Genomic DNA, 16,397 nt, shown 5'->3' on the forward strand with positions numbered 1-16,397 from the left:
CTTTGAAATCAGATATAGGGGTGCCTTGAAAGAGATGAAATGGATTGTCCAATGTAGTCTTTTTTAAGGCTTTGAATATTGTCTGGCTGTTTTGGGGATAAGCTTATAACTCCCTCCATCAGTACTGCTAAGAACAGAATAGTGTTGTAGGAACATCTTTTCTTTTAGGGGGTAATTTTTCTTGCCAAGTATGCTATAAGAACTTGAAGAATGATCTTAATTTCTCATTTTAAAATGACTGTCAGCTGAGCCAGACTGTTTAACACTTCAGTGTTGGAACACATGGATTTGTCAATAAATTTAAACGAGATAGCAGTTGTCATTACTACCAAGTTGTTTGAGTAATATATTATATTCACATTTTAAATGGATATTGATCTTCATTCAGTGACTAAATTGGAGCATCTCAATTCTTATGAAATTGCTGATTCTTTTCCACTTGGAGATACGCAGCCAGACATAAATCTGTGTAATGTTAGTGAGGATTTTTCTTACCTTTGCTTCTTTACACAATACTCTTTAGGAAGTAAGACTACTTTTTGGATATCAAAAATAGCAAAACTACATTGTCTTTAAAACAACAAACTTAAAATATATTATTTTGTGTTTTATTGTGTCTTGAAGGTACTTGAAGTTTATTGAGTTGCCGTTGACTCAGAGAAAGTTTTGTCAAAGATGTCAGCAGTTACTCTTACCAGACGACTGGGGGGAGCATTGTGAGCATCCGGTTATGTGTGATATTTCTATCACCCAGTTAAGAAGGCCCAGTCAACTCCTTTATCCATTGGAAAACAAGAAGACAAATGCCCAGTATCTGTTTGCTGATAGGAGCTGTCAGTTCTTGGTAGACCTACTTTCTACTCTTGGATTCAGAAGAGTACTGTGTGTTGGAACACCAAGGTATGTTATATGATTTTTTAAAAAAATTCTCTTCTCACCACTATTTAAACTGTAGGAAAATTTTACCAAGTAGCTCTTTATTCCGTGCAGACTACAGCATGAAGCCTTAAGTAAAGCATGGTCCTCTTAAGGCGTTTGCAACCTATATTCCATTTGAGAGAAATCTTTATAGATTTCTTTCTGATATATGATAGGAGATTCTTTCTGATTTGATTCCTAAATTGCTTATAATTTTAGACTTCTCTGGTTCAGATAAGTTCTGTCCTTTTAAAAATGAAGTGAAACCTTGGTTATATCTGCCAAATTCTCTTTAATGTTTCACTGAAATATTAGAAATATCAGAATAACATTGATGGGTTTTGTTGTTTGTTTGCTTATAGTCTATGATATTTGTAATTTCTTATTAAATTTGCTTTCACTAATTGCTTTAGGTTGCATGAGCTGATCAGGTTGACAGCATCAGATGACAAGAAGTCTAACACTAAAAGCCTTTTATTGGATATTGATTTTCGGTAGGTTTATAAAAAATATCATTCTCATTCATTGTCTCCTGTTTCTTTTTAGTGTTTTTCTCTTCTTCTTTATCACCTGTTACAACTTTAAAATTAACATTTAGAAGTAGTAATTGGTTATGAGGCACCTTTTTAGTCACATAAACTGAGCATGTAATCTTCTGTATTTCAAACAGGGAGACAGTTGATTTCTCTTTTTGCTACTGTGCTTCCTAGATTTTCTCTATGGATGCCTCTAATTATCTTTGGTTTATAACTTAGAAACAGATTCCTATTGAGTGTTGTTTCTTTTCATATACTTATTTTTAAAGATAATTCTGGGGCCGACCCTGTGGCGCACTCGGGAGGGTGCGGCGCTGGGAGCGCAGTAGCGCTCCCACCGCGGGTTCGGATCCTATATAAGGATGGCCGGTGCACTCACTGGCTGAGCGCGGTGTGGCCGGTCACAAAAAGACAAATAAATAAATAAATAAATAAATAAAATAAATAAAGATAATTCTGAACTGCTTCACGTGTAATCAGATTTCCAGGATTTTGTTTCATCTTCAGATCTCTGAAGTACAATAAGACATTTCTTTTAATATGTTTTACCAGATGCTGGGCATATTGTTTTTCACTGGACATTGCCTGAAATGAATGGAGTTCTAACTAGGAAATAGACAGGTTCCAAGGCAGGGGATTAACGGATTAGCTTTGTTGGGGAGGGTCAAGATTACATGGCAGCTAATATGTTGGGACAAACAGATGAGACGGAGTGAGGAACACACCTCGAATCTCCTCTCTGGTAATTTAGAAGATACAGACCTTTGATTTATAATACACGTGGCAGATGTGTCCTCCCACTGTCTCTAATTCTGTAGATTGGAAGTACTCTTTCTAGTTTCTGTAATTGTTTGAATTCCAGGAGTTTAAAATGGTAGGTTTATAAGACACTGTGTTCTTAGTATCTTTTACATGTTCTTGAATGTATTGAAGGAATCAAGCTTTGTGTTTCTTTTGATTTAGGTCTAGTAGAGTCTGTTTGGCCAATATTCCAATATTTGTTGGAGAGAATCTATGAAATTAAATATGCTTTCTCTCCCTATGTGAAATGTCACATTAAAAAGTACAGCTTTTATCATTTTTTTTCTTTAGATTTCCAAGTCAACTTTACATTGTCTAATATAAACGTTTCTCAGAAATTACCTACACTCATTCTTTATTAACAAAACTAGCTTATTAACCACTCATGCCTTGTTAATAGAACTACCACAGTTTACTAACATCTATTTGACATGAGTGATCCTTGACAAAATCATAATATAGACTTCTTTTAAAGGTAAACTCAGTTTCTTTCTTTAATTGAGAAATACCTAATCTAAAAATTCAAAATCTGAAATACTCCAAAATCCAAAACTTTTTGAGCACCAATGTGACACTCAAAGGAAATGCTCATTGGAACATTTGATGTTTGGAATTTTGAATTAGGGATGTTCAACTAGTATATGTTCTTCAAATATTCCAAAATCCAAAAGATTCTGAAATCCAAAACACTTTTGGTCCTAAGCTTTTTAGATTAAGGGTGCTCAACCTGTATAATTTATACAATTTCACCATTTCATAATTTCACTGAGAGTGTATTTTTCAGTGATTTTTGTGTATATTCACTTTTTATGCCATCATCACCAACTGTCTACTTCCAGAACATTTTCATCACACTGAAAAGAAAGTTTGTATTCACTTCCTCTGACAATTACTTTCTATCTCCATGGGTTTGCCTTTTCTGGAGATTTTATATAAATGAAATTATAAAGTGTTTGACCTTTGTGTTTGGCTACTTTGACTTAGCATAGTTTCAAGTTCATCCATGTCACAGCGTATAAGAGTAATTTCTTTTATGGCTATGTGGTAATATTTCACAGTATGAATATATCAATTTCTTTTTAAAAATTCTGTGTTCCTTTTGTTGTTATAAATGCATTAATTTAAAGTTAGAAGTTCAACTTTTGTTCTTATAGTATCAGTGTTAACAATAGCTGGTATATATTGAGTGCTGGTCACATGTGTCAGGCTCTGTTCTAACTCATTCCTCATGGTAGCCCTATCTAGATGCTGCTATCTCCCTCATTTTCCAGATGGGAAAACTGAGGTACAAAAACGTTAACTAACTTGACCAGAGTCACAGTTTGTAAGTGGCCAAACCAGGATTCAAACCCAGGCAGTCTGGCTCTGAAAATTAAGTTATCCTCTGGAAACAACTTTGCTTTTGAACTTGTATATGAGCCTTTCATATAGTCCATTTCTTTCCTGTCATCCTTCTCTCTCTCCCTTTCTCACCCTGCCTTCTTCTGCAAAGGATTTCAGATAAATCAATAACTGGTTTTCAGGTTACTTATATATTTAGAATAAGGCACTCATGTTAGTCAGGAATTTTTCACTGGTGTCCCAGAAATCCATTCATGTAAAAGTGAATTTATTAGTTCACATTACTACAGTGTAGTTTATGGCAAGTTTTAGTCATTCGAGATCCTGGGCCTTACACAATGTTCCTAGGGCTCTTTCTTTACCTCTCATTCTGTCTTTCTCTGTGTATTAGCTTAGTTCTACAGACAGCTTCTGTCATACTGCATGGGCTTTCATGGCAGCAGCTTTAAGCTTATATAGCCTCAGCTTAACTGCCCAGTGGAAAGAGGCAGTCTTTCCTGAGAGCTCCAGCAGCAGTACTCCAGGGAGTACTCCAACTGGCTTCGCTGGGGTCATGTGCCCATTCTAGACCCATCACTGCAGCTTGGCAGATTGGGTTCTCTGGCCAGCCCCTGACCAACCTCATGGAGTAGGTTCTCCACAGGAAATAGGTGTTCGACTGAAGGAGCAGAAATATAGATGCTGGAGAGATAAAAAGTCAGATGTGTGTAACTGAATTATTTAACACAATATATGCAGTTGTCAGCAGCACTCAGATTCCTACCGTTGGCACTTTTAGTTCAGTGAAAACGGGACAGTGTTATTTTTCCAATAGTATGGTTCTTTCAATTTGCATTAAAAGTTATATAATGATCCTGGTTTCATTAAAGACAAGCTTTTTTCAAGCTAGTTGTGGTAGATTAATGTATACAAAAAGAAACTAGGAAAAATTATACTGTGTCATCTCAAAGAACTTGTGCAAACTGCAACAATCGCCGATTTACTTTTTTTTTTTTTTAAAGCAAAAGTGATCTTTAATTCTGCCACCCGAAAGACTCTGGATTTTGGTTTTTTAAACAGTTTGTATGCATATAAACATTTTAAATAGTAGACTTATGATATGTAGTCTTTTTTTCCACTTGCTATATTTCAGGCATATTGCCTTTTTAAAAAAAAATTGATATATATTTCACATACATAAAACAGTGGTTTTCAGTGTATTCACAGGGTCATGCAACCATTATCACTGTCTAATTTGAGAACATTTTTATCACCTTCAAAAAAGAAACAGTCACGCAGTGAGCAGTCTTTCCCTATTTTCCCTGTCCCCCACTTTTGATAAACATTAACGTACTTTCTGTCTTTATGGATTTGCCTATTCTGGATATTTCATGTAAGTGTGATCATATAATAGTGGCCTTTTGTGTCTGATTTCTTTCACTTAGGATAATATTTTTAAGATTCATCCATGTTGTTGCATGTATGATCACTTCATTCCTTTTTATGGTTGAATAACATTCCACTGTATGGATATACCAAATTTTGTTTATCTGTTCATCAGTTGATGGATATTTGAGTTGCTTCTACTTTTTGGCTATTATGAAGAATGCTGCTATGAACATTTGTGCATAAGTTTTATGTGAACGTAGTTTTTCAGATCTTTGGGGTTTTATATTAGTTCGCTAGGGGTGCCATAACAAAATACCACAGACTGTGTGGCTTAAACAACAGAGATTTATTCTCTCACAGTTCTGGAGGCTAGAAGTCCAAGATCAAGATTTCTGCAGGTTTGGTTTTTCCTGGCCTATCTCCTTGGCTTGCAGATGGCTGCCTTCTCACTGTGTTTTCACATGGCCTTTTTTCTGTGTGTGCACATCTCTGGTGTCTCTTTGTATGTTCAAATTTCCTCTTATAAAGAAACCAGTCAGATTGGATTTGGGCTCACTACAACAGCCTCATTTTTACTTAATCACCTTTCTACAGGCCCTATCTCCAAATAGTCACATGCTGAATTATTGGCAGTAAAGGCTACAACATAAAGATTTTGGGGGGGACACAGTTCAGCCCAGATAGGTATACCTAGAAATGGAATTGCTGGGTTATGTGGTAACTCTATGTTTAACTTCTTGAGGAATTGCCAAACTGTTTTCAAAGATGGCTGCACCATGTTATAGTCCCACCAGGACTATATGAGGGTTCTAATTTCTCTACGGTCTTTTCATAACTTATTATCGTCTGTCTTTTTGAAATGATAACTTGTTGTTTTATTTTACTTTACCCCTGATGGCTAATGATATTGAGCATCTTTTCATGTGCTTATGGGCTATTTGATTATCTTTTTTTGGAGAAATGCCTATTCAGTTCTTTGCTGATTTTTTTAATAGGTTATTTGTCTTTTTGTTGTTGAATTGAGAGAGTTCTTAATATATTCTGGATACTAGACCTTTTACCAGAGATAGGATTTGCAAATATTTTCCCCCCTTCTGTGGGTTGTCTTTTTACTTTTGATGAAGTCCAGTTCTTCTCTTCGTTCTTTGGTTGCTTGTGTTTTTGGTGTTATAACTAAGAAATTATTGCCTAATGCAAGATCATGAATATTTACACCCATTGTTTTCTTCTAAGAGTTTTAGTTTTTGCTCTTACATTTAGGTCTTCGATATATTTTGAACTAATTTTTATGTATGGTATGAGGTAGGGATTCAGCTTCATTCTTCTGCATTGGATATCCAGTTGCCTCAGCACCATTTATTGAAAAGATTGTTCTTCGCTCATTGAATTGTCTTGGAACCCTGTTGAAAACCAAATTACCGTAAATGTATGGATTTGTTTCTGGACTGTCAATTCCCATCCTTATGTCAGTCCCACACAGTCTTGATTACTATTGCTTTATAGTAAGTTTTGAAATTGGAAAGTATGAGTCTTCCAACATTATTGTTCTTTTTCAATACTGGTTTTGAATATTCTGGGCTTTTTGCATTTCCATATGAATTTTAGGATTGGCTTGTCAATTTCTACAAAAAATCCAGCTGGGATTTTCATAGAGATTGCAATTGGATTTATAGATCAATTTGGGGAGTATTGCCATCTTAATATTAAGTCTTCCAGTTTATGAACATGAGATATCTTTTTATTTATTTAGATCTTCTTAATTTCTCTGTGATATTTTACAGTTTTCAGTGTACAACTCTTATACTTCTTTTGTTAAATTTATTTCTTTTTTTTTTTTTGGTCCTTTTTTCGTGACCGGCACTCAGCCAGTGAGCGCACCGGCCAGTCCTATATAGGATCCGAACCCACGGCGGGAGCGTCGCTGCACTCCCAGCGCCGCACTCTCCTGACTGCGCCACGGGCTCGGCCCGTTAAATTTATTTCTAAATGTTTTATTCTTCTTGGTCCTATGTAAATTAAATGAAATTATTTCCTTAATTTCATTTTGTAGCATTTATTGCAAGTACCCTGACTTACTGTTTAAGAAAATTGTGCTAAAATATGTATAATGTAACATTTGACATCTTAACCATCTTAAGTTTAGTAGTGTTAAGCACATTCATGTCATTTAAACCAATCTCCAGATCTTTTTTCATCTTGCCTGCCTTTTTTTTTTTTTTTTGGCTACTGGCTGGAATGGGGATTCAAACCCTTCACCTTGGTGTTACAACACCGTGCTCTAACCAACTAAGCTAACTGGCCATCTTTGATCATTTACTTTTTAAAAAAAGTTTTAATTGGCAAATAATAATTGTATATATTTATAGGTTACAATGTGATGTTTTGATGCATTGTAAACATTGTGGAATAATCAAATTAGGGTAATTAGCAAATCCATCACCTCAAATATTTATCATTTCTTTATGGTGAGAACATTTAAAATTCTTACTTGTGGCTATTTTGAAATATACAATACATTATTATTAAACATATCCGTTTTGCTGTGCAGTAGAACAACAGAACTTATTCTTCCAATGTCTTCCTCTTTCTCTCTCTCCTCTAGTCCCCACCTCTCGTAATCACCATTCTACTCCTTACTTTTATGAATTCAAAACTTTTTTAGATACCACATCTAAGTGAGATCATATGGTATTTGTCTCTCTGTGCCTGCCTTATTTCACTTAATTTGTAAGCTACCAAGACTGAATTATGAAGAAATTGGAAATCTGAACAGACCTGTAATGAGTAAGGAGATGGAATCAGTAATTAAAAGTCTCTCAACAAAGAAAGGTTCAGGACCAGACTGAATTCTACCAGATATTTAAAGAACTAATACCAGTCCTTCTCAAACTCTTCCAAAAAACTGAAGAGGAAGGAATACTTCCAAACTCATTTTACGAGGCCAGCATCACCCTGATACCAAAGCCAGACAAAAACACCACAAGAAAAGAAAACTATAGGCCAATATCACTGATGATCATAGATCCCAAAATCCTCAACAAAATGCTAGCAAATCATATTCAACTGTACATTAAATGGATCATTCACCATGATCAAGTGGGATTTATCTGTGAGATGCAAGTTTTGTTCAACATATGCAAATCAATAGATGTGATTCACCATATTGACAGAATGAAGGACAAAAATCCACATGATTCTCTCAATAGATGCACAAAAAGCATTTGACAAAATTCGACATCCTTTTATGATAAAAACGCTCAACAAAATAGGTAAAGAAGGAAAGTTCCTCAATGCAATAAAGGCTATATATGGTAAGTCCACAGCTAACATCATATTGAACAGTGAAAAGTGGAAGGCTTTTCCTCTAAGCTCAGGAGTAAAATAAGAATGCCGTTTTAGTCCATTTCTGTTGCTTATAACAAAATACCTAAAACTAGGTAATGTATAAAGAAAACAATTTATTGCTTACAGTTTCTGAGGCTGGGAAGTGCAAAGCCCATCTCGTAGTGGTGATAGTGACCCAGGGGTCTCACATTGCAAGTAGTGGAAGCAGAGAGAGCAGAGAGAGAGCAAGAGGACAACTTCCTCATTCACTGTCCTTTCAAAGCCCTCCAAACCATACCCATGACCACCATTTTTAATCCATTCAGTACAGCATGGTCCTACAATCAGATCACCTCTTCAAGGCACCACCTTTCAATTATCATAATAGGATTTCCCATCCTCAACAGTTACAGTGGGGATTAAGCTTCTAATATATGAAATTGGGGACACAATTCAAGCTTCAGTGAGTTTTTGGAGGGACATAATTCAGTCCACTACAAATGCCCACTCTCAACACTTCTATTGCTTTATTTACTTTTAATCTCAAAGATTTATTGTCCCTTTAACTATTTCACCTTTAATGCCATGCCTTGTAGTTTTACCTTTCTTGCTCCTGTAGTTGGACTCTTCTTGTCAGAGTAGGGGGTAGGAGATGTGGGTCAAGTTATTTTATAACTTATGGAATATATTGATACTTATTTTCTTTTCATGTCTATAAACTTCTCTGTATACATGCAAATAAGAGCTGATGGTGTTCTGTTGTGGATATGGCAGCTTAGTTTCTACAGAACTAAATCAGTTCTGTAGGTCAACATGAGGTTCAGAGAGAGCTGGTTTCTTGAAACACATAGTAGCCAGAATGAGCTCAGGCTGTTGCCTGTGTTTACAGTATGACAGAATGTGGGGTTGGTTCACATCTTTCACAAAGACCACAATTAAATTGCCCCAGGAAAGGTTCATCCAGGGCTGCAGAACTGCCTCAACTCCAGTGTCGTGTGCAGATGTGCTATAAATATCTTTTCAGGGGGTATACATATGAAGATAGCATTTGCTAAGATTGGATTTCTATATGCTCTAATTTTAGCATGAAAGATGTGAAACTCTATTTGGCAAACTATTATCCAAATAGTTATATCAAAAAATGAATTTCTTAGGTTCATTTCATGAACCAATTTTATTCAGCTCTTGATTATATTTCCTGTGTGTAGAGCATGTTTCACACTTGGTAACTGACTCTCATTTAAAGAGAATGAATGGCCAAATTAAATGAATGTCCTTTTGAGCAGTTTTCAAGTGCATACATTTCTGATTGGTTTTGTTTGCATTATTCAGTGGAGAGAATAATTCTTTGTGGCAAGTTTCATTTTAAGAGGGCAATGTTGAGTGATTTTTTATAATTTAAAATATGAATAATTATGCTCCCTTGTTTGTATTTGATGGGACCTTAGAACTGAAATCTCTCTGGCCCTGCACACTGCTCCCAGAATGTTTTGGATAGGTGTGCAGTGCTGAATTTTATATAAATCAAATTTTATTTTTTAATTTTTAAAAATGACTATTTTGTCTTTGTGAAGCAATGAAAAAATATAAGGACTAGATTAAAAAGGGATTGTATGTTCCATTGCTCATATAAAGCAATGCAGAAGAGAAAACCCTCTAGGGCTGGCCCGTGGCTCACTTGGGAGAGTGTGGTGCTGATAGCACCAAGGCCCCGGGTTTGGATCCCTATATAGGGATGGCTGGTTAGCTCACTTGGGAGAGCCTGGTGCTGACAACACCAAATCAAGGGTTAAAAAAAAGAAGAAAAAAAGAGAGAGCGAAAACCCTCAAATGATAGTTGACCTATGGTTGTATTATTATTGATATAACTTTTTTAAATTAGTTATTTGAAACTTAAATAGGAAGACATATTTGTTTATTAATGGTAATTGACATTGCCCCATAGTTTTTGGAATGTTCATTTATAGTTTAAATATTTTTCAGTTATCCAAATCTTTTGTTTATTTCTGTAGTGCAAATTTATATTTTATGAAATCAGCAGATGTGCAAACAGTATTTTAAATGATATTAAGGGATATTTTACTGAAAATGGTGAGAACAGCTGGTTCTTCCATCTATGCAGAACAAAAATAAATCTAAATAGGTTTAGATTATATTATGGAGAACATAAACACAATTCCATAATATTAGAGGCATTAAGACATAAATCTTTATAGCTGCTATTGATTAAAATAATACTTAACATTTTAATATATGCTGTGTAGTTGCTACTGTATTAAGCACTTTGCATACATTATCTCATTTATTCTTACCAAGTCCTATGAGATAGAAGCTTATTATTTTTCCCACTTTGTAGATGAAGAAATTGAGGCTCAGAAAGGTTAAATAACTTACAAATGTTACACAGTAAATAAGTGAGAGACCCATAGTTTGAAACTAGACCATCTGACTATAGAGCCTGTGCTCTTAATCACAGTATAATAGGAAGAGGATAAACCAGGGCTGTCCATTATATTAAATATTAACCATGGATGATCAATCAGTTATAGGTAGCAGTGGTTGAGAGTAGAAATATAAGCAAAGAAGTGCAACTATCATGATTTGGTTCAAGAAGTCATATAAATAAGGATGTTTCCTTGATATTTTACAGTTTTTCCACTAGGTTATGAATTCCAAAGAAAGATGGTATGGTTCATATTTGAATTATTTATAATAAAATCGTCAAAGTTCAAAATTCTATTGAGATAACAAGGAGGTTTCTATAGTATACAAAAAAAATGCAGAAAGCAGCAAGAAAGACATTACGACTTGTATACATAAATGGGGAAAACATACAGACAATACCAATACAATTAAGGAATATAGAAAACTCTGTCTTATTAGTAATCAAAAAAATGCAAATTTAAACCATAATGTGGTATGAGTTTTGCCTAGTAAATTAGCAAAAATTTATAAATTGTTAATACCCAAAGCTGGTACTCTCATTAATTGCTGATGGCATTTTAAAGTATTATTTTATTGGGGAAAGGACAACCTCTTATGGTGCTGAGAAAACTGGATATCTATGTGTAGAAGAATGAAACTAGATCTATACCTCTTACCATATACCAAAATCAACTCAAAATCGATTAAAAACTTAAATAGAAGACCTGAAACTATAAAACTCCTAGAAGAAAACATAGGGGAAATACTTCAGGATGTAGGACTTGACACAAAGACTTTACGAATAAGACCTCAAAAGCACAGGCAACAAAAGAAAAAAATAAACGAGATTATATGAAACTAAAAACTTCTGCACAGGAAAGGAAACAATCAACAGATTGAAAAGACAACCTACAGAATGGGAGAAAATATGTGCAAAGTATATATCTGCTTTACGAATAAGACCTCAAAAGCACAGGCAACAAAAGAAAAAAATAAACGAGATTATATGAAACTAAAAACTTCTGCACAGGAAAGGAAACAATCAACAGATTGAAAAGACAACCTACAGAATGGGAGAAAATATGTGCAGAGTATACATCTGACAAGGGGTTAATATCCAGAATATACAAGGAACTCAAACAATTTAACAGCAAAAAATCCCAAATAATCCAATTAAAAAGATGGGCAAAGGAGCTGAATAGACATTTTTCAAAGGAAGATATAGAAATGGTCAATGGGTAAATGAATAAAAGCTCAACATCACTAGTAATCAGAGAAATGCAAATCAAAACCACATTGAGTTATCATCTCACCCCAGTTAGATGGACTATTATCAAAAAGACTGAGAATAACAAATGCTGGCAAGGGATACCTGAACTCCTGTGTTCATTGCAGCTGTGTTTACAAAGCCAAGAGGTGGAACCAACCTAATGTCCATTGATGGACAACTGGATAAGGAAATTGTGGTATATATACACAATGGCCATATTTCAGCCATAAAAAGTAATGAAATTCTGCCATTTGCAGCAACATAGATGAGCTTGGAGAAAATTATGTTAAGTGAAATAAGGCAAGCACAGAAAGAGAAATACCACATGTCCACACTCATGAATGGGAGCAAAGAAATAAAGATGACAGTAATACGTTGAAATTTCAGAGGGTGGGAAGGGGAGGGGAAGGAGGTTAAGGAGAAATTAATTAGTGAACACAAAGAATGATTATGTTTTGCAATGATGAATATGCTAATTATCCTGATTTGATCATCATATATTGTACACAAATACCAATAGTAAACTCTGTACCCCACAAATACATACAATCAATTATGTTGCCTTAAAAAAAACAAGTATTATGTTAGAAGAATAAAATATTTCAATCAGTAAATAAATATTCTTCTTTCCTGGCATTAATTCAGTAAATACAAAATGCACATACTTCTTTTACTCTAATATTAAGAAGCATATGTTATTAAAATAATCTGCATTAGCAAGAAAAAGTTTATTAAATACTTTTTTTTTTAACCACACAAAAAAATAATTAACAGCTGTTGAGCAGAAATGTTGACTTAGTATTTTCCTTAGAATTATTAACCATGAGAGATGTATTTTAATTGCCAACCCATCGCAAGTTTAAATTGCATAATTATTTGTCAGTAACTGTTTATGTATAATCTTCTGGTCCATTGGAACATGTATGTTTTATATATGAGTGTTATGTAGTCTTGCCACTGGTTTATTAAACTTGGGAAACTAATTTAAGTTTGTTATTTATTCACTGTTACAGATTTCCTGAAACTTTTGAAAAGTACTTATTTTAAAGTACTTTAAATACCTTAAGTATTTAAATACTTTAAAGTACTTTTAAAGTATTTTAAAAAACTAAAGAATAATGAAATTTATTTTAGTAAAGGTGTGATTTCATAGTTTTAAAATTTAGATTATATTTATTTACTGTATAGCTGTGACGGGGCAAGTAACTCTAGTAACAAATTATTTTACAGGTATTCACAGTTTTATATGGAAGATAGCTTTTGCCATTATAACATGTTTAACCATCATTTCTTTGATGGAAAGGTAAGAATCATGATCATTATTTCTTTCTTCTCTTTTTCTGGAGTAACAAATTCAGGAGTACTCCCTTGGTTGTTTTTCTAAATTCCCTCAAAATCAAATTGTGGCTGTTCTGCCATTTATTGGTATTGATTTTTGTTCATTCACTGAGTGTTCACTTAGCATCTAGAAGTGATTTTGTTATTCTCCTTTCATGACTTTTTACTGCTTTTTGGGTAAGACCCACATTCTTACCAAGCCCCATGGGGCTTCTCCGGCTTTTATCTACAACCGGTCAGAGACCTTTCCACTGCAGGTAAGGCCCTGCTGCTCCCCTGGCTTCTCCTCTCTGCCTTGATAAGTTCTACTCATTTTTCTTCTTTCTTTCTTTCTACTTATCTGTCAAAGCTGTGCTCCAGGTCACTTCCTCCAGCCACCCCTGGCCCCTGATGAGGTCAAGTTCTCCTTTGTGGATTTACCATACTGTGATTAAATTTATGTGTGGGGGGTGGGGAGTGTATGGAAAAATCTCTGTACCTTCTTCTTAATTTTGTTGTGAACCTAAAAGTGCTCCAGAAGAATAAAGTCTTAAAAAAGAACAGTGACTTAAAAAAGCTTCTTTCAATATGATGTTAATAATGTCACTGAGAATAAACAACGTAGCAGAGCTGATATGTCTGTACCTAGATTAAGCTCTTTGTCATTTTACAAAATAAAATCTATTACCTGTATATAATTTTTTAAAAATTGTGAACAATTCTTACCTATATATTGTGCTCTGAGATATTAGCTAATGATAGGATGAAAACCAAGGAAGACCATAAAAATAAGTGTTTAGGAAATAAAAACGAATATGAAATTGTTGATTGGGATTGAAAAATGAGTCTCCTGATTTAGTAAGTGTAGCATTCCTTCAATTTGAATAAATTTAGCGTTAGGATATATATTTTTCAGCTGCGATAGTCATTAAACCCAAGTATTTAAATAAACAGCAGTAAGAATTAGGAGTATTTAGGTCCTGCCCCGTGGTTCACTTGGGAGAGTGTGGTGCTGACAACACCAAGGCCACGGGTTCAGATCCCTATATAGGGATGGCCGGTTAGTTCACTTGGGAGAGCGTGGTGCTGACAACACCAAGTCAAGGGTTAAGATCCCCTTACTGGTCATCTTTAAAAAAAAAAGAGCAATATTTCACTCCTTCCCAAAAGGTTTACGTGGTTGATAATCACGAGGATTTGAGAACTGATTAGATGAATGTAAAGGAGAGTGGGTTGTTGAAAATCACTTGGCGATGGATGATGATGGACTTCTCAGCTGGGACAGTGGCAGTGGGAGAAAGAGAGGGAAGAAGTAAATTCTGTAGGTATTTCGCAGATGGAAATGAGAAGACTTGTGGAAGTGTATTGGGGGAGAAGTCAAAGCTGACTTGGTGGTGTGGCCTGGATTTGTATTTTATTCTTCAAAACAGAGGGTAGGGAAGTTTGGGAGTAAAGTTTGGAAATGTTGAGTTTATGGGGCTGATGGGGTATTGATGTGGGGGTGCCCAGTATGGCCACTTGACACTGTGGGTCCTGGAGTTCCACGATGAGCACAGGGCTGTGACATAGAGAGGAAGCAGTAGAGTTTATATCACTACTTGATGCTGCCATCATGGGTTAGGGTTGGTTTTTTTGTTTGCTTGTTTGATTTTAATACCATACCATGGTTTTGCTTTTTATTTTGAACAGCAGAGTCAAAACAAGGGCAAAATTACATTTAAATACTTAATGGTTGGCTAACAATTTTATATATTTTTTAGAAAGTAACGTAATTAGCCTTTTTCTAGGAAATTCTGTGTAACTTAATATTGAAAGTTTATAGAATTACCTTTTAAGTTTCTGGAATACTGGTTGGAAGAAGCTGCCAAGACTGAGCTCCACATTATCTTTCTCTGAAGAAAACAGCCATGCAGTTCAGGCTTTCCTTACTCTATTTTAGCAGCAGCCTCTAAATAGCACTGCAACTGTAGAGATTGATCTACAGAAAACTATTATTTTAATGATTTTACTATCTGCCCTTTTTCTAGCTACTCCTTGAGTCAAGTTTTTCAGTAGAGATTTACCACCTACTCATCAATCACTAAATATTTAGGTGTCTACTTGGTACCTGTGAGGCTGTCCAGAGTGCTTTGAAGAATAGAAGACTCTGTCTCTGCATTTTACAGTCCTCTGGATTAAAAAGTAGGACACAGGATTTTCTCATAGCAAATAATACAGTCTTTAAGGTATTAAAAAATGTCATACGCCTTAATGGTAAAGAGGGTTAAATTAAATATAAAGGATGGCTATTTAAAATGCCAAGTATTTTTTTTTATTGATAACTGAGATGAAGGAAAGAATCGAGTTACTGTCAACATTGGTGGCGTAAGTAAGCATCTCTTTCCCATAGGTGGTCAACATTAGGGCCCTCAGTGGGCCTTTATGCCTTTGATTCTTCCCTGGAAAAAAATATTAATGTTTTTTAAATTAGTTTAGAAGTTTAGGCATCATTTACCTGCACAGTCATCCCTTGACATTTGTGGGGGATTGGTTCCAGGACCCCTGTGGTTACCAAAATCCGGTTATGCACAAGTCCCTTATATAAACTGGTGTAGTATTTGCATATAAGCCACACACATCTTCCCGCATACTTTAAATCATGTCTAGATTACTTATAATGTAAATGCTATGTAAATGGTTATTATACTGTTTTTTTATATTATTTTTTTATTGGTCCCCCCCCCCCAATATTTTTCATCCATGGTTGGTTGAATTTGCAGATGCAAGACCCACTGATATGTAGAACCAACTATATATTTTCTTTTTTCATTTTTAACTCTAAGGAATTTGAAGGTTTTCAATATCACGTCTGTGCTTTAAGTCCTTTTTCATGTAAGTAGGTTAAGTAAGTGCCAGGCAGTACCTGAAAAATAATTAACCTTCTTGACACACCATCCCCTATTGTAAGAGTTCCAGTAGAAGTTAAGAAAGACTCTCCTAGGGAAAAAGGATTGGGGTGTTACAGTTTTTCTCTCATCAGTTGTGTCTTCTAAATTGATTTAATAGTAGAACAATATATATTTCATTATAAAGTACATAGAGGCTTATTAAAGTTTAAA

The 16,397-nt window shown here is 34.8% G+C and overlaps 1 protein-coding gene across 5 annotated transcripts in view; it reads left to right on the top strand.

The window, feature by feature from the left end:
- Window positions 1-16,397, top strand: part of ZCCHC4 (zinc finger CCHC-type containing 4) — a 50,545-nt gene that overhangs the window by 17,205 nt on the left and 16,943 nt on the right. For 4 of the 5 annotated variants that reach the window (XM_063108030.1, XM_063108033.1, XM_063108035.1 and 1 more), the window contains exons 4-6: window positions 625-900; window positions 1,332-1,412; window positions 13,213-13,285. In XM_063108030.1, coding sequence (XP_062964100.1) covers window positions 625-900; window positions 1,332-1,412; window positions 13,213-13,285 — 430 coding nt within the window. The remainder of the gene's footprint in view (window positions 1-624; window positions 901-1,331; window positions 1,413-13,212; window positions 13,286-16,397) is intronic. The other variant, XM_063108032.1, reaches the window with a different exon arrangement.

This window comes from Cynocephalus volans, chromosome 9 (assembly GCF_027409185.1).
Source record: "Cynocephalus volans isolate mCynVol1 chromosome 9, mCynVol1.pri, whole genome shotgun sequence".
NCBI lineage: Eukaryota > Metazoa > Chordata > Mammalia > Dermoptera > Cynocephalidae > Cynocephalus > Cynocephalus volans.